We start from the raw sequence: 20,192 nt of genomic DNA, 5'->3' as shown, positions 1-20,192 counted from the left end.
CCGACAGGCTTGTAAAGAAAAGGTGCTCGGTCCCCAGGAACTTTATTTATGAGACCTAAACTGGTGGCCCAGCGTCTGAGTCGCAGCACCGGTTCTCCCGTGAACGGGCCGTGAATCCTCAAGTCAGGTCTTTTTTTTGCATTGCCTCAGTGTCTCCATCTGTGCAAGAGAGGCGGAAAGATCCGACCAGCTCAGCTCGGCACTTCGGCAGCTCGGGACACTGCCGTCTCACACACGCACCTCGGGTCTTCTCCGCTTCTTGCAGAGAAGCGGGGAGTAGGTTGGAAGCTCGGCGGGCAGGCCTCCTTTCGAGGAAACACCTCCTCCACAGAGACCCAGTTATTATGAGGACGTTAACGGGCCAAATTCCCAGAGGCGTTTCCGCCAACGTACACATGGCGACGGGTTTAAGATGGTGGCCGCGCATGAGCGTAAACTCGAAGCCCCACCTGCTTCTCGCCCAGAATTACGTGAAAAAGCGGCTCAAAACCGTCAATAAAAGAGCGCTGACGTCGTCACATGATGTAGGCCGACCAATACAACAAAGGGAAAGCGAAAAGTCCTCATCACGTGGCCAAGGAGGACTCCGATTTTGCCACTGTCACATGACCAAGCAAAGGCGTGGAAAGGGGAGGGGAACGTTCCGACGCCACGTGACCAGCTCGCAACGTCTACGCCCTCATCACGTGACCAGAACCCACCTCCTTCTCTTTTCGTCCCTCCCATTCTCTTAAGCTGGGCCTGCGTCGAACGCAACGCGGCGACGAGGGGGCGGGGCTCCGGGTGGTCACGTGGCTCCGCACCTCCCTGGCGCGCGCCCGCCCGCCCGCTCGCCCCCGGCTCCTCCTCCTCTTCTCGCCATTGCAGTTGGACTCAGCAGCCCGGTGCGCACCGCGTGGCTTTTGCGGGGGAGATCCCGGCGGGTTGTGGCAGGCGGTCGGCGGCGGTTGCGGTCGGGGAAGGGACGCTGACAAGGTAAGCTCCAATGTGGCGGCGGTCAGGCCCGCTCCCGCCTCTGCCCCTCCCCCCGCCCGTCCTCCCACTTAGCGCGGGCCGGGCTGGAGAGTCGCGGTGACAAGGCCAGAGGCGCCCCTTGCTTCCCGCTTCCGCCCGGTCCCCTGTCCCGGCGCCTAGCTCATTCTTCTGTGCCAGCCGTGCTCCCGCGTTTGGCCGTTACTCTCCCCCATTGTGCCGAGGAAACAAAATGGCGACGTCGGCGGCGAGGGCTCCGTGCGCGCGCACCCGTCCTCCCCCCTCGCGGCCCCTCGTTTGGCGGCAGCGCCTCGCGTGGGGGGTGCGCGCGCACCGGGCTCCTGGCCTCAGCCTCCCCCGGCCCGGGCTTTTGTCTGTTGCGGCGCTCCGCGTGCGCGCACGTGCTGGAAACACACACCCCCCCTCCGGCCTAGAGCATCCGGGTCTGCGGGGAAGGAGCGCCTCTTCTCACCCCCATCCTCATCTCCTCCTCTCCTCCTCTTTGTCCCACTCCCGCCTCGGATTCCAGGAGGGTCCTAGGCTCCAGAGGCGGGAAACGTGGTCTTCTTTGTCCTTAAATGGCGCGGAGAGGTGGACCCCCTCCCCGGAACCTCTTCCATGCGCGGATTACAGAGGAGGTCTTTGTGGGATCATGGGGTTCCCAAATCCCTGGTCAGCCAGGCCTCCCACAGATCAGCATACAAACCTTGGGGAAGGCTTTAAGATTTCCATTTCTTTAGTCCAGGTGTTTCATTGATGTTGAATTTTTTTTTTCTTTCAGATTGTTTAGGGCTTGCATCCTCCCCCAAAATAGTGATCTGGTGCGATGTTTGGGTGCACTGTAATCTGCAAGCTTGGGACCCAAGCATGAGTGCTAATAAAAACTCTTTTCTATATTATTTCCTCAAGTAGTAAAATGACTTGAGATTCTTAGGGTTGTTCTTGATGTTCTGCCCGGGTTAATGCTTTGCCTGGATGAATTATTTGGAGTGGATTGTGATCAGCATAGTTTTCACGAGCTCAGTGCCTAAACTTGGAAGAGTAAGCCATCTCTTCTAAGTAATTTCAAATTTGATTGAAAGTTGCTTGGGCTTCTGTTTAGGGAACGTGATGGATCAGCAAGGAACCAAGAGTTTCTGTGATAAGCCTCCCTTTTCTGGATTCAGGTATTTCAGATTGTGAACCTGTGTTTCTGGTGCTTGGGATTCTTCCGTCTTTACAGTGAGTGGTCCACGGGGAAATACAGGTGCCATCCGAAGGTAGAGCTCAAATTGTTGAGGACTTTAGGCTCTCCCCAGGTGTCTGTGATTGGGAGTTTCCACGGGTTACTCACAGTGCTGCCACTCTGTATGTGATGCTTTGTGTGTGGTCCTGTGGGATGTAGTGACAGCAGCCGCTCATGCTGTGAATGAAGTGTGTGAATGAAGGCTTATTCACAGCTGGAAAGTGGCGGGGGGGTTGGGGGGGGGAAGCATGTAGGGCACTGACAGGTGCTGTTATGTAGTCCTGGGGTCTTTGCCCCTGAGCTGTAATTCTTGTCCCTGTGGTTTGCAAATGGAATCTGTTGCAAATGGAGGCGGGCAGTTACTGCCAGGTTTGGCCTTGCCAGCACTGGACATTTGATTTATCAGTCTTCCCTACCCTCTAGGAACTTGGGCAAGCCTTCGAATTGTCTTTCTGAAGTGGAATGGTGCCTAATGGTTGGCAGTTTTGTTTGTTTTTCTTTATTTGAACTCGTTTAGTGCCTATAGGCAAAAATTTGTTTAGTTACTTCTAGTATACTTGGTAATTTTATTCCTTGGAGTGAGGAATCTCTAATATCTAAATTAAAAAATGCTTGCTATAAAAAAGTCCACATTGGCAAGAGCAGCTGCTAATATTCTGATGACACATGGATGGTGCTTGTTTTTGTGCTCCCCTGGTTAAGTTCTTCAGGTAGGCACAGGTGGAGTCCATGATGAGGAAAGAGTCTTTTTCTATGAGTCTATAAGCCACTTCTCTTTGGGTAAACAGTATCTTGTCTGTCTTTATTATTTTTAAAATGTTTTTATTGATTTCAGAGTGAGGAAGGAGAGGGAGAGAGAGATAGGAACATCAGTGATGAGCGAATCATTGATCGGCTACCTCCTGCATGCCCCACACTGGGGATTGAGCCCACAACCCAGGCATGTGCCCTGACTAGGAATCGAACCCATGACCTCCTGGTTCATAGGTTGATGCTCAACCACTGAGCCACACCAGCCAGCTCTTGTTTGTCTTTAGGCTTCATTCAGCAAGATGTAGGGATTAGAAATGTTGTCACTTCTGAAAAAGGCTTTAGATGTTTTCTTTAGGCTGGACATCTGCCCCTTAACCTCTCTCACCACCTTCCCTATTCTTTCTGATTTCACCTTTTACAGGTCAGAGGTTAGAATGGAAGGATGGGGGGGAGACAGAGAGAATAGCATCAGTGTGAGAGAGACTGCACATGCCCTAACCACGTGGTCGGCAAACTGCGGCTCGCGAGCCCCATGCGGCTCTTTGGCCCCTTGAGTGTGGCTCTTCCACAAAAGACCACGGCCTGGGCGAGTCTATTTTGAAGAAGTGGCGTTAGAAGAAGTTTAAAAAATTTGGCTCTCAAAAGAAATTTCAATCGTTGTACTGTTGATATTTGGCTCTGTTGACTAATGAGTTTGCTGACCACTGCCCTAACCAATCAAGATCAAGCCTGGAATGAGGTACCTGCCCTTGACCAGAATGGAATCTGCAACCTTTCAGTCCTCAAGCTGATGCTCTAACCACTGAGCAACCAGCAAGGGCTGTGCAGTTTTTTAAAAAAGATTTTTTAATTGTTTTTGAGAGAGAGAGAAAGAGAGAAACATCAATGTGTGAGTAAAACATCCATTGGCTGCCTCCTGCACAACCACAACTAGGAACTGAACCCGAAACCTTTCGGTGAATGGTAGGATGCCCAACCAACTGAGCCACTCCAGCCAGGGCAACCTGGTACAGTTTTGAAAGATGTATAAATGTCACCATCTGGTATTAGCATATATGGCCCAAAAAGTGGTGACATTTTACTTATTTATATTTTTTATTGATTTCAGAGATAAAGGGAGAAGAACATCAATGTTGAGAGAGAATCATTGATTGGCTGCCTCCTGCATGCCCCACATTGGGGATTGAGCCCACAACCTGGGCGTGTGCCCTGACCGAGAATAAAACCTATGACCTCTTGGTTCATAGGTTGACACTCAACCACTGAGCAGCACTGGCCAGGCAAGTGGACATGTTATCCAAATCACTAGAGGCCCGGTGTACGAAATTCATGCACTTGGGTGGGGGAGGTCCCTCAGCCTGGCCTGCGCCCTCGCAATCTGGGATCCCTCGCTCCTTATGCTCAGCTTGCTGCTCCTTAGCAGCAGGCTACTCACTGCTCCTTAGCCCTGCCGCAGAGGCAGGAGAGGCGCTCGTCAGCCAGCGGTGAGCCTGGCTTCTGGCTGAGCAGCCGCTTCCCCTGGTGGTCAGTACGCATCATAGTGACCGGTCATTGCGCTGTAACGGCAGCTTAGGCTTTTTTATATAGATAAATGCTTTAAACTTTCTCAGGAATGAAGATTTTTCTAGGCTTTCTGAATTGGGTGCTTTTTATTTTAGCAGAGTCCTGGGAAAGGAAGATCTTACTTTTGTTTCCAGGGGAAGGGTTTGGAATTAGAGGCAAATGGTGGATTGACAAGAGTCTACACAAAGGTTGTCAGTGAAGTGTGTCCGGGTCCTGAAGGGATGAAGTTGACTTCAGTTTTCTGCTGCAGCATTTGACAGTTTCACCTGAAACAACTAGCTTTCCTCTCTGCTTTGTTAGGGTAGGTTGGTGCTGCCTCTTTGAAGTGTTAGCTGTGTGGGCAGGCATTTGTTAGGGAGCCTTGTCAGTGTGCTGATTTTTATAACTTGCTTCTCACCATGTTTATGCTCTGTTATACCCCTGTGAAGTTTTCCCAAGACAGCACTTTTTAGGTGATAGCAATTGGAAGTTCAGACATTTTTTATTGGTTGCTTCCCAAACTCACCCCATAGAACCTGAAACCTAGGTATGTGCTCTGATTGGGAATCAAACCCAACCTTTTGATGTATAGGACCTCACTCCAATCTACTGAGTCACTTGACCACTGCCAGACATTTTCAATGCTTGCTTTTTTTCAGGTGTTTTAACCCTTTGCACTCGCTTGCTTTTTTCGATTCCTTTATTCTACTGCTAACCGTGTCGAGTCACACTCGACATCCGAGTGCAAAGGGTAAGAAAGCAGTGTCCAGTTGAAATTTTTTCCTTTTCTCATTGAATGTCCATATAATGAAGAAATTGAAAATGTAGCCACCAGTTTTAACAGGAAAATGAGTTTATTACGGGCCTTTTTTTGTGGGAGCCATATACTATCACCAAGGATTATTTAGTCAAAAGTTGAATGTATTCCCTGGCCGGTCTGGCTCAGTTGGTTGGAGCTTCTGGTGCACTGAAGAGTCATCATCAGTTCAATTCTTGCTCAGTGCATATACCGAAGTTTCAGGTTCGATCACCAGTTGGGGTGCCTACTGGAGGCAACTGATCCATGTTTCTCCGTTCATCTCTTTCCTTCACTCTCTCCCTCCACCCCCATCCTCTCCCTCTAAAATCAGTAAAAATATATTCTCACCCAGCCCGTGTGGCTCAGTGATTGAGTGTCAATCCATGATCCAGGAGGTCAGGGTTCGGTTCCAGATTCTCTCTCATCATTGATGTTTCTATCCCTCTCTCTCTTCCTTTCTGAAACCAATGAAAAATATATTTTTAAAAAACATCATAAATATGTCCTCGTGTGAGAATTAAAAAAAAAAGTTTAACGTGCATCATTTTATTAGAATATGTAAATTGGCTCCATATTATTTTTATACTCTTAGGTGATTAGTGAAAAGTGGTGCTATTGGCAGTTTGAGATCCCTGATAGTTTTTTTTTAATATATATATTTTATTGATTTTTTACAGAGAGGAAGGGAGAGGGATAGAGAGTTAGAAACATCGATGAGAGAAATATCGATCAGCTGCCTCCTGCACACCTCCTACTGGGGATGTGCCCGCAACCAAGGTAGATGCCCTCGACTGGAATCGAACCTGGGACCCTTCAGTCTGCAGGCCAACGCTCTATCCACTGAGCCAAACCAGTCAGGGCTCCATGGTAGTTTTTTTTTTAATTTAACTATGTTTTTATTGACTTTAGAGAGAGGAAGAAGAGAGAGAGAAACATTAATCGGTTGACTCCTCTATGCACCCCAACTGGGCACGGAGCCAGCGATCTTTTGGTGCACAGGATGACACTCAGCCAACTTAGCCACACTGGCCAGGGTGGTCCATGATGATTTTTAAAAGTATATATATTTTATTGATTTTTTATAGAGAGTTGGACACATCGATGAGAGAGACACATCAATTAGCTGCCTCCTGCACACCTCCTACTGGGGATGTGCCTGCAACCAAGGTACATATCCTTGACTGGAATCGAACCTGTGACCCTTCAGTCCATAGGCTGATGCTCTATCCACTAAGCCAAACCAGGGCTTTTTAAAAGACTTTTAACCCTTTGCACTCGCTTGCTTTTTTCGCGATTCCTTTATTCTACTTGGGATTTAATTTTTTAAATACCCCAGATTTTACAAAGCGCGGCAGTAGAATAAAAAACGAGTTTCTTTTCATACAAACTTATTTATTTGGATTTTTTAATATTTCAAATTATTGATACATTCAAAGAGTATAAAAAGAGCTGCTACCGATGCTAACCGTGTCGAGTCACACTCGACATTCGAGTGCAAAAGGTTAAAATTGATTTTTAGAGGTGGGGGGAGGAGAGAAACACTGATGTGAGTGTGAAACATAGATCAGCTGTCTCCTGCACGCTCCTACCAGGGATCAAGCCAGAATGAAACCGGCAACCTTTCGATGCATGGGATGACATTGAACCAGCTGAGCCACACCATCAGGGCCAGCCTTCTTTTCAGTAGGACTGTGGTTCAGTCCAAGGATGAGGTCATATTGGGATAACCTTCCAGGCCACTTGTTTTCCTACTGCTTGCCTTTTAACTAACCTGAGAAGAATATGTGTGTGTTTAAAAAATGGAACTTTGTAAGTTAGCTTCTCAATAGTACATGTAGTGATTTGTAGGTTGACAGTCCCTTGCATTCATAAATTACCAGTAAAATGTAAAAAAAAAAAATTAAAACACCAACAGTCTATCTATACTAAAAAAAGGTAATATGCTAATTAGACCGGGAGACCTTCCGGACAAAACCATGGTGGCAGGGCAGAGGCAGTTAGGGGCAATCAGGCTGGTGTGTGTGTGTGTGTGGGGGGTAGTTGGGGGTGAGCAGGCTGGCAGGAGGGGACAGTTGGGGGCGAGCAGGCCGGCAGGTGAGCAGTTAGGAGCCAGCAGCCCCAGATTGCTGGTTTAGGCCCGATCCCACAGGTATTGGGCCTAAACCGGCAGTCGGACATCCCCCAAGGGGTCCCAGATTGGAGAGGGTGCAGGCCAGGCTGAGGGACACTCCCTACCCCCACCCCCATGCACGAATTTCGTACACCGGGCCACTAGTAATATATATAAGGCTAATAGGCTAAGTGTCCCTCCCTCCCTCTGCCCTACTGGTTGCTATGACATGCACTGACCACCAGGGGGCAGATGCTCAATGCAGGAGCTGCGGTGACTTGGCAGCGGTTCTCAGGTGACACACCCCAAAACCAGAGAGGAGGGAGCCCAATTCCTAACTGGGCCACACAATTGCACCTTCAGGCGTGGGTTATGTTGTTGCTGGGGCACTGTTGGCCCAAATCTGGTTTACTGCACACTTAACGTTTGCGTTCCACAACCTGTTCCACAGCATCTTTGCAGAGTGCCCTCTCACACTCTGGGGCCCCTTGAGGGATGTCGGACTGCCAGTTTCAGCCCTGTCCCTGCAGGCCAGGCCAAGGGACCCCATCTGCCTGAGGGACCCCGCTCACTCCAAAGACACCTTTTGAGCCACAGCGCCACCCCAGGTGTAGCAGGCCAGGGAGGGACAACGGGAGGTTGGCTCCAGGGCGTGTCTGGCCCGTCTCGCTCAGTCCTGCCCCGCTGGCCACCTTCTAATTTAATTTCAATGTGCAACGAGGATACTCGTATGAAAATAATTGGCCCAGCCACGTGGCTCATAGTAGTACCTAATAAATATTTGTCCTATGGGTGATGTGTGCAGAATGCTTGCAGAGAAGGGGAAAATAGTTGCCCGGTAAATATGGGCTGCCTAGTGAGAGCTCACCAGTGACTACAGCTTCACAGAGCAGATGTGACAGGAGTGTAGAAAAGGTGAATTGAGTCAATTTTGGTGAAGTTACTTGAGTTTGTTTTTTGTTTTAAGTATATTTATTGATTTCAGAGAGAAGAAGGGAGAAAAGATATAGAAACATCAATGATGAGAGAGAATCATCAATGGGCTGCCTCCTGCACTCCCCCTACTGGGAATGGAGCCTGCAAACCAGGCATGTGCCCTGACCTCCTGATTTCTGGGTCAACGCTCAACCATTGAGCCACACTGGCTGGGCTCAAGTTTGTTTTTTAAAGTGTGAGGCTTCAGCTCTGAAAAACACTTGGGTAGTTTTTCATAAAATTGGCAGGCAACTACCACATGACCCAGCAATTTGACTCTTGTGCATTTATCCCCAAAGAAATGAATATACATGTTCACACAAAAATGAATACACAAATGTTCTTAGCTTTATTTGTGATAGCCAAGAACTGGAAACCCCACAGATGTCCTTCAGCTGCTAAATGGTTAAACAAACCAAGGTATATCCATACCAAGGAATACTACTTAGCAATAAAAAAGAGCCAACTGTTGATACATACACAACTTGCATGAATCTTGAGGCAGTTGTGCTGCATGAAACAAGCCAATCCTGAAAGTTTACAGCTCTATAATTTTGTTTATATAAAACATTCTTGGAATGATAAAATTACAGAAATGGTAAATGAATTAGTTGTTAGGGGTTAGGCATGGGGGCAATTGGAAGGTGAATGTGACTGTACAGGGCAACGGGAGGGATCCTTGTGACAGCAATGGTCTGTATCTGACTATTTCAGTATGGGTATTGTGGTTATGATCTTGTACTATATAGTTTGCAAAACGTTACAATTGGAGGAAAGTGGGTACAGAGTACACTTAATCTCTGTTACTTTTTACAATTTCAGGTGAAGTTACAGTTTTCTGAAAACAGTTTTCATTAAAAATGAATGGACCCCCGTACCTACTAAAATAATTGACATTTGAGTGTTAATGTCCTTTGTGAAGCAGTCTTTAAATTTTTTCTTATTTTATTTAAATGTGTTTTTACTGATTTCAGAGAGAGGAAGGGAAAGAGAGAAACATCAGTGATGGGAGAGAATCATTGATTGGCTGCCTCCTCCTGCACGTGTCACCGCCACCCCTTCACCCCCACTCCCAAATCGAGCTGCAGTCTGGGCATGTGCCTTGACCATGAGAATCGAACCAGTGACCTCTTGCTTCACGTGTGGACGCTCAACCACTGAGCCACACCATCAGACAGGCACTTTTTTTTTTTTTTTTTTTTTCCTTTACTAGTGGGAAAAAAACTTTTGGGAGAAGAAATTAAAATGTATGCTAGCCAAAACAGGTTTGGCTCAGTGGATAGAGCGTCGGCCTGCGGACTGAAAGGTCCCAGGTTCGATTCCGGTCAAGGGCATATACCTTTGTTGCGGGCACATCCCCGGTAGGGGGTGTGCAGGAGGCAGCTGGTCGATGTTTCTCTCTCATCGATGTTTCTAGCTTTCTATCCCTCTCCCTTCCTCTCTGTAGAAAATCAATAAGATATATTTAAAAAAAAAATGTATGCTACATTTTGCCGAAACCGGTTTGGCTCAGTGGATAGAGCGTCGGTCTGCGGACTGAGGGGTCCCGGGTTCAATTCTGGTCAAGGGCATGTGCGTTGGTTGCGGGCACATCCCCGGTGGGGGGTGTGCGGGAGGCGGCTGGTCGATGTTTCTCTCTCATTGATGTTTCTAGCTCTCTATCCCTTCTCCCTTCCTCTCTGTTAAAAATCAATAAAGTATATTTAAAAAAAATAAATAAAATGTATGCTACATTTTTAAAAAATCCTCTTATGGCTTCCCCGTGGGATAGGTGGGCAAGTTGCATCGGTCCCCCCCCCACTCTTTGAATGTGTTGGAAAGAGGGTTTGATAATTCTCACTTGGTGTCATGTTAAGCTTTATGCTGTGATTTTACATTTCCCTTGGGTCATCCAAGAATAGTTAAACTTACTCTCATAATACATTGTATTTGTGGCTTTATGGTTGCAAAGGAATTTTCCCATATTGTCACCTTTAATTCCTACTCTTTGCAACTCTGAGACAAGTGATTTTCTGGAGGTCCCACAACTGCCAGGTTGGAGAACTGAGGTGGATACAAACCTAGGGTTTCTGTTTCTAAGACCTGTGGGCTCTCCAGTGTCAGAGGGCCTGGGGTCCTGCTTCTCACAGACCAGTTGGGATTTCTAGAAATATTTTGAGGAAAAAACAACTTGTATTTGCCCACTTTTTTGTTGTTAATCCTCACCTGAGAATACTTTTCCATTGATTTTTTTTTAAGACTGGAAGGGAGGGGGAGAGACAGAGAGTAAAGAAACATACATGTGAGAGAAACACATCAGTGGGCTGCCTCCTGCATGTGCCCTGACCAGAGCTGGGGATCCAGCCTGCAACTGAGGTACGTGCCCTTAACGAATCCAACCCAAGAAAGACCCTTTATTCCACGGGCCAATGCTTTTATCACTGACCCAAATTGACTAGGGCAGGCCAACTTTTTGTTTTTCCTAGAAAAAAGCCTTTTAACATCATCTCCATCTTTTCATAAGAAAAAAGATATTTTAGCACTGAAAATATAGGAAGAAAGTTAAGCTTAAAGGATGGCCCTTTACATTGAAAATCTTTATTCCTAACTTTATACCTTTCTATGGACCAATAAAAACACTGTTGCAGACAGAACTCTACTGATTGCACTAGACTTCACACTTTTGTTGGATTTAATTTCTCAGAGTGGTGTCCATGCCACATTATTTTTTTTTTTAGTATATTTTATTGATTTTTTTACAGAGAGGAAGGGAGAGAGATAGAGAGTTAGAAACATCGATGAGAGAGAAACATCGATCAGCTGCCTCCTGCACTCTCCCTACTGGGGATGTGCCCGCAACCAAGGTACATGCCCTTGACCGGAATCGAACCCAGGACCCTTCAGTCCGCAGGCCAATGCTCTAGCCACCGAGCCAAACCGGTTAGGGCCATGCCACATTTTTTTGTGTTTGTTTGTTTACTTATTTATTTTAAATATGTGTTTATTGATTTCTCAGAGAAAGGAAGGGAGAGGGAGAGGGAGGTAAAAACATCAATACTGAGAGAATCATTGATAGACTGCCTCTTGCATGCTTCCTACTGGGGATTGTGTCTGAAACCCAGGCATGTGCCCTGACCAGGAATTGAACCATAACCTCCTGGTTCATAGGTTGATGCTCAACCGCTGAGCCACAGTGGTCAGGCATGGCCACATTTTAGATTGGCATCTTTTGGTTTGTTTTGTTTAAATTATTTATTTATTGGGGTGACATTGGTTAATAAAATCATAGGTTTCAGATGTAACAGTTATATAATACATCATCTATATATTATATTGTGTGTTCACCACCCCAAGTAAAATGATTTTCTGTGTCCTTGATGTGATACTAAACGTTTTAAGGAGTTACTAAAGGACAGCACTTCTGTATTATTTAACTTGACACTCCAGGATAGGATAGCTCCAGAGGTCAGGCAACCAGGAGCTTGCTTGGGTCCTTGTACATTTCAGAATCTAATTCAGTCTCTAGGACCAGCATCTAATTCAGGACAATTTCCCAGAGTCCTTAGGATACCTGCTAGGTTTTGTGAAATAACTGTGGAGGTGGGGTTCTGGGTCCACCTTGGAAGAATGATGGGGCCATACCTGTTAGGCTGTTGCCACCACACCTGCTTATTATACAAACACTGGTGGCCCAGTGCATGAAATTCGTGCACATTAAAAGGGAATTAATTAGAGGAAATATTTTAATATTGCTATTTGCCCTTTCTCTATAATAGAAGTGTCAAAGATGAAACAAAATTAGTAAAATGTATATGAAAATCTTCCTCCTGTCAGAGTCTGGGGCATGCCACAGGACCCAGAGTCAAGTCCCTGCCCACCTGAATGCACCTTGAAATCGCACGAGACCCAGACCCGGCCAGCCCCATCCCCATCAAGCCCCGCCAGATAGGGGGCGCAGCCTGAGGTCCCCCACCCTGGCCCCACTCGTTACAGCTTGTTATGGGAAACCCGCCTCCCCTATGGCTGCAGCCATTTTGTGTTACAGGAACCCTGCCTCAGCTGTGGGCGCAGCCATCTTGTGATGGAGTGAGGGTCAATTTGCATGTTACTTTGTTATTATATTGGATTTGTTTATCTTCCCTGGCCAGTGTGTTCAGTGGTTAGAGCATCATCTCACGCACGTAAGGATGGTAGGTTTGATTCCTGGTTGGGGGTGGGTTTGCCTGGGTTGCAGGTTCCATCCCCAGCCCTGCTCTGGGCTTGTGCTGGAGGCAACCAACTGATGTGTGTCTCTCAAATACATGTCTTCCCTTCCCCCCACCTTCCATTCTTTCTAGATATAGATGGAAAAGATATCCTCAGGTAAGGATTAACAACAAAAAAAACATTCATTGATTCACACATGCTAACTTGGGCATGTTTCTTTTCCAACAGCAAGTGCCATGAACATAATATTCTAATTAGTGAGAGGTCAGAAAGATGATCATCACATTGTAAGCATAATGATTTGTGGTGTAAACTTGTGTAACTGCATGCCATAGGTGGTCTGGTTTCAAGAACAAAAGAAAGAAACCTGGTTTTATTGTGTTAAAACATCCCAAACTACACAGAGGTCAGGCTTAAAATCCTGATTCTTGCTCTAGCTGGTCTGGCTCAGTTGGTTGGAGCATCGTCCCATACACCAAAAGGTGGTGGGTTCAGTTCCTGATCAGGGCACATACCCAAGTTTCATGTTTGATCCCCAGTTGGGATGCCTGCAGAAGCAACCCAATGTTTCTCTCTCTCTCCCTCCTGCCCTCCCTGTTTCTCTCTAAAAAGAAAAAAAAAAAAAAGATCCTGATTCTTCACTCCACTCTTTCCTTCCTTTGGTTTCTTTTTCAGAGAGTCTGGGCTGGTAACAATTAGGCGTCACTTTTGCCCAGGTTTGAATCATAAATGAGGTTGCAGGAACAGCTTTGTGCAGCCTTTAACAGCTTTTGTTTAAAGTTAGATTGGTAGGGGTCTACGATTTTTTTAAAGGTTTCTGCTCATCCAGAAGACTCCTGTTCCTGTGTCCATTAATGAGATGGATTACCTGGAATTCAAGACCAGAACAACTGGCTTCTGAGCGGCTAGATTGGGTGACAGATTTGGGCTCACACTAAGACAAGCAAGGCCAGTCCAGTTCCCTCCCCCCCCCCCCCCCCCCCGCAAAGAAGTGTTGACTCCAGTTTTTATTTTTTTATTATTATTTTTTAAAATATATTTTTATTGATTTTAGAGAGGAAGAGAGAGAGAGAGGTGGAAACATCAATGATGAGAGAGAATCACTGATCTGCTACCTCGTGCACACCCCACCCTGGGGATCGAGCCCTCAACCCACGCATTTGCCCTTGACTGGAATTGAACCTGGGACCCTTCAGTCTGCAAGCTGACACTCTGTCCACTGAACCAAACCAGCCAGGGCTTCCCTTGTAATAACCAGAGTCCAGTATTTATGTACAGTTCTTTTTTTCTTTTGAAGTAATGCACTATATATATATATATATATATATATGTATGTATGTATGTATGTATGTATATATATACGTATATATATACATATATATACACATATACATATATATATACATATATATACATATACATATATATATATGTTGGGGGGTGGGGCTGGCCAGCCAACCTCCCTCGGCCCCTTCCCTCAGCCAGCCTTGCCCCTTATGGGCTTCTCCCACCCCGATCAAGGGTGAGGTGGCTGGCCAACCATCTGCGGCCCCTTGCTCCAACAGGCCCTGCCCCCAAAGGACACCCCCCCCCCATCAGCCCACGGCCCCTCCCCCCCAGCCAGCTCCGCCCCCATCAGCCCTCACCACCCCATCCGGGAGCAGGACCAGCTGCCCACTACCTACAGTCCCTCCCCACGGCCAGCCCCAACTCCGATCAGCCCCCACCACCCCATAGGCCCGCACCCCCTCCCCCCAGCCAGCTCCGCCCCTGATCGGCCTCCCCCACACCAATCGGATGGGGCTGGATAGCCAACCTCCCTCAGCCACTGACCACCAATCGGCCGCCCCATCCCATTTGGGGGGCAGGCCCACTGGCCAATTGCCTGAAGCCCCTCCCCCCAGCTGGCCCAGCCCTGATTGACCTGCCAGCCTCCTGCATCTCCTCCTGACAGGCCCAGACCCAATCCGCCAATTGGGGCTGAGCCAGCTGGATCCCAATGTGCACGAATTCGTGCACTGGGCCTATAGTGTGTGTGTGTGTGTGTGTGTGTGTGTGTGTATTGATATCAGAGAGGAAGGGAGAGGGGGAGAGAGAGAGAAACATCAGTGATGAGAGAGAATCATTGATCAGCTACCTCCTGCATGCCCCACACTGGGGATTGAGCCCACAACCCAGGCATGTGCCCTGACCGGGAATCAAACCCTGACCTCCTGGTTCATAGGTTGATGCTCAACAACTGAGCCACGCCGGCCGGGCCACAGGTCTTGAATATACTATTCAGTGAGTTCTGACCGCTGCATACACTCAACCCCTACCAAGATGTAGACCATGACCAACACCCAGAAAGTGCCCTTGGGCCCCTTTCCAGGTGTTCCTTGCCACCATTCCCCAGAAGCAATAGCTGTTCGGAATTTTTTCTCATTTATTAGTATTACCTGTTCTAGAACTTCATATAGGAAACTGTTTATTTATTGATACTCAGTTGCCCCAAATGTAGCCAGTCAGAGCCCTCACAAGTCAGCTCCTTGTTCTTTGGACAAGACTGCATCAGTCTCTTGAACATTTTCTGACATTGCAGCTTGACCCAGGCCCACCCAGGTACAGTTCCTGTATCAGGTGCTGAATCAGCCACTTATCCCAGGAGTTAGTAGGTTTTAGACAATATCAATCCTACAAAAGCCTTGGTTAAAAAGTTCAGCCATCTGGAACCTTGGTTAGACAACTTCTTTATTTTTTGAAAACTTATTTTTGCTAGCTGGCCAAGTCGAAGGGAATGGGACTTGCAGGCCGTGTCCAACACTGTCCCAGCAGCTAGCCTGTGGGCCTGGCATGGAGAAGGTGCACACTGAATACATGTTGAACAAATATGCTTTTATATTTTTTAAATATATTTTTATTGATTTTTTTTTACAGAGAGGAAGGGAGAGGGATAGAGAGTTAGAAACCTAGATCAGCTACCTCCTTCACATCCCCTACTGGGGATGTGCCCGCAACCGAGGAACGTGCCCGCAACCGAGGAACATGCCCTTGACCGGAATCAAACCTGGGACCTTTCAGTCTGCAGGCCAACGCTCTATCCACTGAGCCAACCCGGTTAGGGCTGAACAAATATGCTTTTAAACACCAGCCTTCTTTATCAGATTGATGAAGTTACAGCATAGTAATGGCTAGGAGTGGTGGTTTTTTACCACGGGTCCTCACCGTTAGGTAAGCTGTGATTTCTCATGGTCTGCTTCTTGGTAGTTTAGAATTGGTTTTCTGAGCTTTGGTTTGATTTTTAGATTACCTTCCATGGCTGCACTTTTGTAAGACTGCTTAGGCATTTAAAAAAAAAAACATGGAAAATTTTAAACATGCACAAATGAATTCCAATATACGCATCCCCTAGCATCAACAGTTGTCAACATTTTGCAATCTTCTTTTATCCTTCTCTGACTCACTGGAGTATTTAAGAGCAAATATCAGGCATGTACTTTCAACCATAAAATTTTCTTAAATGTGTATCTAATAGGTAAAGACATTCTTTTCAAACACAACCACAATATCATTTGTCCCTAACTGAATAATGATAATTCATTATTACTACAGGATGCAATTTTGCATGCATATCACTCAGCACTAGACTTCCACAGCAGCCTGCTGGTATAGATCTAGCTTCACGCTTTCCTTAGGTTGACATACTCACTTCACAATTCTCCTGCAGAGGGAGAGGGGCTGCTTCCTGTTTGCAGGTATAGAAGGAAGCTCCAAAGAAATTTCAAGACCACACTGGTAGTAGCTGGGCAAGCAGGGTTTCAGGCCCAAGTCTGTGCAGAAGCTCCCACTTGGTAATGACCGAGTGGCTCATCAAGGGCCCACCAGAGCCAGAAGCTGAGTCCAGGGAATGGTCATTCACTCCTCCCTTTCCTACTTGTGCCTTATCATGAAGCCTGTGAACCCCACCTGTTACCTTGCCTGGCATTTGCTGCAGGGGCATTTGGCCTCCCATTTCATCCTTAGATTTTCAAGTTATTTGGAACCTTACATTTTTCTTCTCTAGCCCTAGCTGGTTTGGCTCAGTGGATAGAGTGTCGGCCCTGGGACTGAAGGGTCCTGGGTTCAGTTCCAGGCAAGGGCATGTACACCTTGGTTGCAGGCTCGATCCCTGGCCCTGGTTGGGCCATGTGCAGGAGGCAACCAATCAGTGTGTCTCTCTCACATCAATGTTTCTCTCTCTGTGTGTCTCCCTCTCCCTTCTGCTCTCTCTAATAATCAATGAAAAAATATCCTCAGGTGAGGATTAACAAAACAAAACTAAAAAAACCTACAAATAAATAAATTGAATTTAAAATGATTTAAAATATTTTTTTTCTTTAAATAGTATAAAGTTTGGTTTGTATCCTCCCTTTTTAAAAAATTGATTTTAGAAAGGGAGAGGGAGAAACATCAGTAGGTTGCCTTCCATACCCTGCAATCTAGGTGTGTGTCCTGACCAGGAATTGAACCTGAAACCCAAATCCTTTGGTGTACTGGACAACGCTCCAACTGAGCCACAATAGCCAAGGCGTGGAACCTTTACATTTTCAACTCTGTTACCAGGTACTCCTAAAACATTGTGGAAATTCTTGTTTTGGCCAATCATGTCGACATTTATCCTAAAAGTGAGTGCCTTTCCAGAATGAGGATGAGCCTGCTGCCCTGGCTAGTGACTGGCTTAGATTGACAGAGCTAGATGTTAGGGTGGTTGTATGCAATGGGTATACTTATCTGTTCCATGTTGTGCTGACGGGTTTTTTGTTGTTTACTCATTTGGGAGATTTCTGTGTGGACCAGAGTGTTTACACAGAGTGGGGGTTGAGTAGTTTGTAGTCAAAATTATAATTATAGCTGTTTGTCCTGAAGACTTCTGTTGTGCGTTTCAGTTGTCTCAGCCTCTCCAAGGATGAACCCATAGGTGTGTCTTTGTGGTGCAGTGGTCACATCTACCTGATGTTTCAGAAGGTTCTTGCCTTTCCAGTTTATAGGATCCTTTTAGAGCCCTCCCTGACTCTTGCTTCTTCCATCTCCATTACCCTTAAGGACCAGAATCCCTCTTTTCCTTTATATTTGTAAAAATTGGCATACTTTATATAAGAAAGGATGAAAGAAGATAGAAGAAGTAAAAATCATCTGAGTGTGGGCCTGAAGTGAGATTTTGCTTCTAGAAATCAGCTCTTTTAATTTTTAGGGAACTTTGTAATTAATTAGTTGTTTGTACCTTAGCTTAATGGTGGTTACTTGGAAATAAATGTGTCCTGCTGTGTTAATGGGGCTTCTAAATGAGTCAGCGCTGCTGTCCTGCTCTAAAATTCATTCATCTATGAAATTTGAAACTAAAAAGATTTTCTGATTTTATAGATAGCTGAAGTATTGATAACACCAAGGAAATCTGTCACAGTTTGAAAATATAAGCAAAATTTGATTTCCAGACACTACAGAAAAAGAAGTAAAAATGGTAAGAAACTTTTTCTTTAATCATAGGTACTATTTCTTCATACATGTACAGATGTTTGTAGTATTGCCTCAATATATTTGATTCTATTTTTCATTTAACTTGAATTCTTCTACATAGTGTAACAATTCAAATAATATAGAAATGTAAGTGACCCCTTCCCCCACTGTCTAGAGAAAGAACAACTGTTAAGTTTAGTTGTCCTTTTCCGAGTGTTCATATGCAGGGCTGGGCAAAAATGGGTTTACAGTTTTATGTGAAACACAGTTTATCCTTGTATTATTATTTAATAATTATTGTATTACAACTATAAACCTACTTTTGTCCACCCCTATACAGTAGTCCCCCCCCATCCACGGCTTTGCTTTCCGCGGTTTGAGTTACCCCTTGTCAACCGCAGTCCAAATATATTATATGGAAAATTCCAGAAATGATTCAAATTCACCTCACTTCATCTCATCACGTAGGCATTGTGTCATCATCACCTCACAAGAAAACGAGGAAGGGTGAGTACAGTACAATGAGATATTTTCAGAAAGAGAGAAATACCACATTTACATAACCTTTATTGTAATATATTATTTTATTCGTTGTTAATCTCTTATTGTGCCAAATTTATAAATTACACTTTATCATAGGTATGTATGCATAGGGAAAAAACAGTATATAGAGGGTTTAGTACTATCCATAGTTTCATACATCACTGGGGGTCTTGGAATGTATCCTCCGCGGATAAGGGGGGACTACTATACTCTTATTTTCACACAAATGATAAAGCATCATTTTGAGTTATGTAGTCTGAAAGATAAGCAGTGGGTTGCTTGGTCTCTTCACGTTGTTTTTAACTGAATTTTCACATTTCCAGCGTCCGTTGCGAATTTTTGTGAATGATGATCGCCATGTGATGGCAAAGCATTCTTCTGTTTATCCAACTCAAGAGGAACTGGAGGCAGTCCAGAACATGGTGTCCCACACAGAGCGGGCTCTCAAAGCTGTGTCTGATTGGATTGATGAGCAGGAGAAAGGCAGCAGTGAACATGCTGAGTCCGAGAACTTGGACGCGCCCCCGGAGGATGAGAACAAAGAAGGGGCCGGGTAAGTTTGAGGTTTTGTTGTGGTTTTTTGTTTTTCTTCTTTCTAGGGAGACTGACTAGTCTAGAGCTGAGCATTTCCTTTCTGAAGAAACTCCAGCTTTTCTGGGTTCTGGCCAGACTGAATCCCTCACATAGCATGTGTTGATCTGTCCTTCAGGGAGCAAAAGACGGAGCATATGACCAGAACCCTGCGGGGTGTAATGCGCGTTGGCCTTGTGGCAAAGGGCCTCCTGCTCAAGGGGGACTTGGACTTGGAGCTGGTGCTGCTGTGTAAGGAGAAACCCACAACTGCCCTCCTGGACAAAGTGGCTGACAACCTGGCCATCCAGCTCGCTGTGAGTTTGACCACCTCCACTGGGTGGGGCAGAGGAAGAGATACCCAACTGTGACATGTGCCAAAAGACATACTCTAAACCCACCCTTATACCTGCTGTACTCACACCTTCTCAGTAGGTAATGGACAGGGTGCTGCAGAGCCACTTAGGATCTGAGGACAATGGCTGGGTGACTGCAGTGGTGCCCAGACACTGGCTTCGAGGAAGGACCCAGTACCTACCATATACTAGGCTGCGCTGTTCTAGGGCTTCAGTAGGCTTGAATTTCACATCCAGACTCCATTGGATGGGTGGTTGAGGGGATGGATGAATAGATAGTATAATTAACTCTTTCCCTCTGATCTAAACCTGGACATCATCAAAACCCTTTTAAAAACCAGATCCTATTTTTTTCTTAATCCTCACCCCAAGGTATGTTTTTGAATTTTAGAGAGGAGAAGGGATAGAGACATCAATTGGTTGCTTCCCAAATTTGTCCCTACAGGGGATGGAACCCACAACTTACGAATGATTAGGAAACAAACCCACAATCATTTGGTATAGAAGGTAACACACCAACCAACCAAGCCACTCCGCCAGGGCCAGACATACATTTTACATGTGTCATTCATCTTCACAATGCTCCTTGTAGATAGGGCTTTATCAACAAGGTATTTGGGAAGAATAACGGACACCGGCACCCCTAGCTGCTGATTTCTGGGGCTTCAGAACTTCCACACATCACTGCAA

The 20,192-nt window shown here is 46.0% G+C and overlaps 1 protein-coding gene across 3 annotated transcripts in view; it reads left to right on the top strand.

Moving 5' to 3' along the window:
* The first annotated feature begins 787 nt into the window (after positions 1–787).
* Positions 788–20,192, top strand: part of ILF3 (interleukin enhancer binding factor 3) — a 33,463-nt gene continuing 14,058 nt past the window's right edge. For 2 of the 3 annotated variants that reach the window (XM_079771247.1, XM_079771249.1), the window contains exons 1-4: positions 788–975; positions 17,941–18,037; positions 18,900–19,129; positions 19,286–19,463. In XM_079771247.1, coding sequence (XP_079627373.1) covers positions 18,035–18,037; positions 18,900–19,129; positions 19,286–19,463 — 411 coding nt within the window. In that variant the 5' untranslated portion in view covers positions 788–975; positions 17,941–18,034. Of the gene's footprint in view, positions 976–17,022; positions 17,143–17,940; positions 18,038–18,899; positions 19,130–19,285; positions 19,464–20,192 lie in introns of all 3 variants that reach the window. The other variant, XM_079771248.1, reaches the window with a different exon arrangement.

Source organism: Cnephaeus nilssonii (assembly GCF_951640355.1).
Source record: "Cnephaeus nilssonii genome assembly, chromosome: 5".
Classification (NCBI taxonomy): domain Eukaryota; kingdom Metazoa; phylum Chordata; class Mammalia; order Chiroptera; family Vespertilionidae; genus Cnephaeus; species Cnephaeus nilssonii.
Note: the sequence above shows the minus strand (reverse complement) of the source record. Positions and strands in the feature narration are given on the sequence as shown.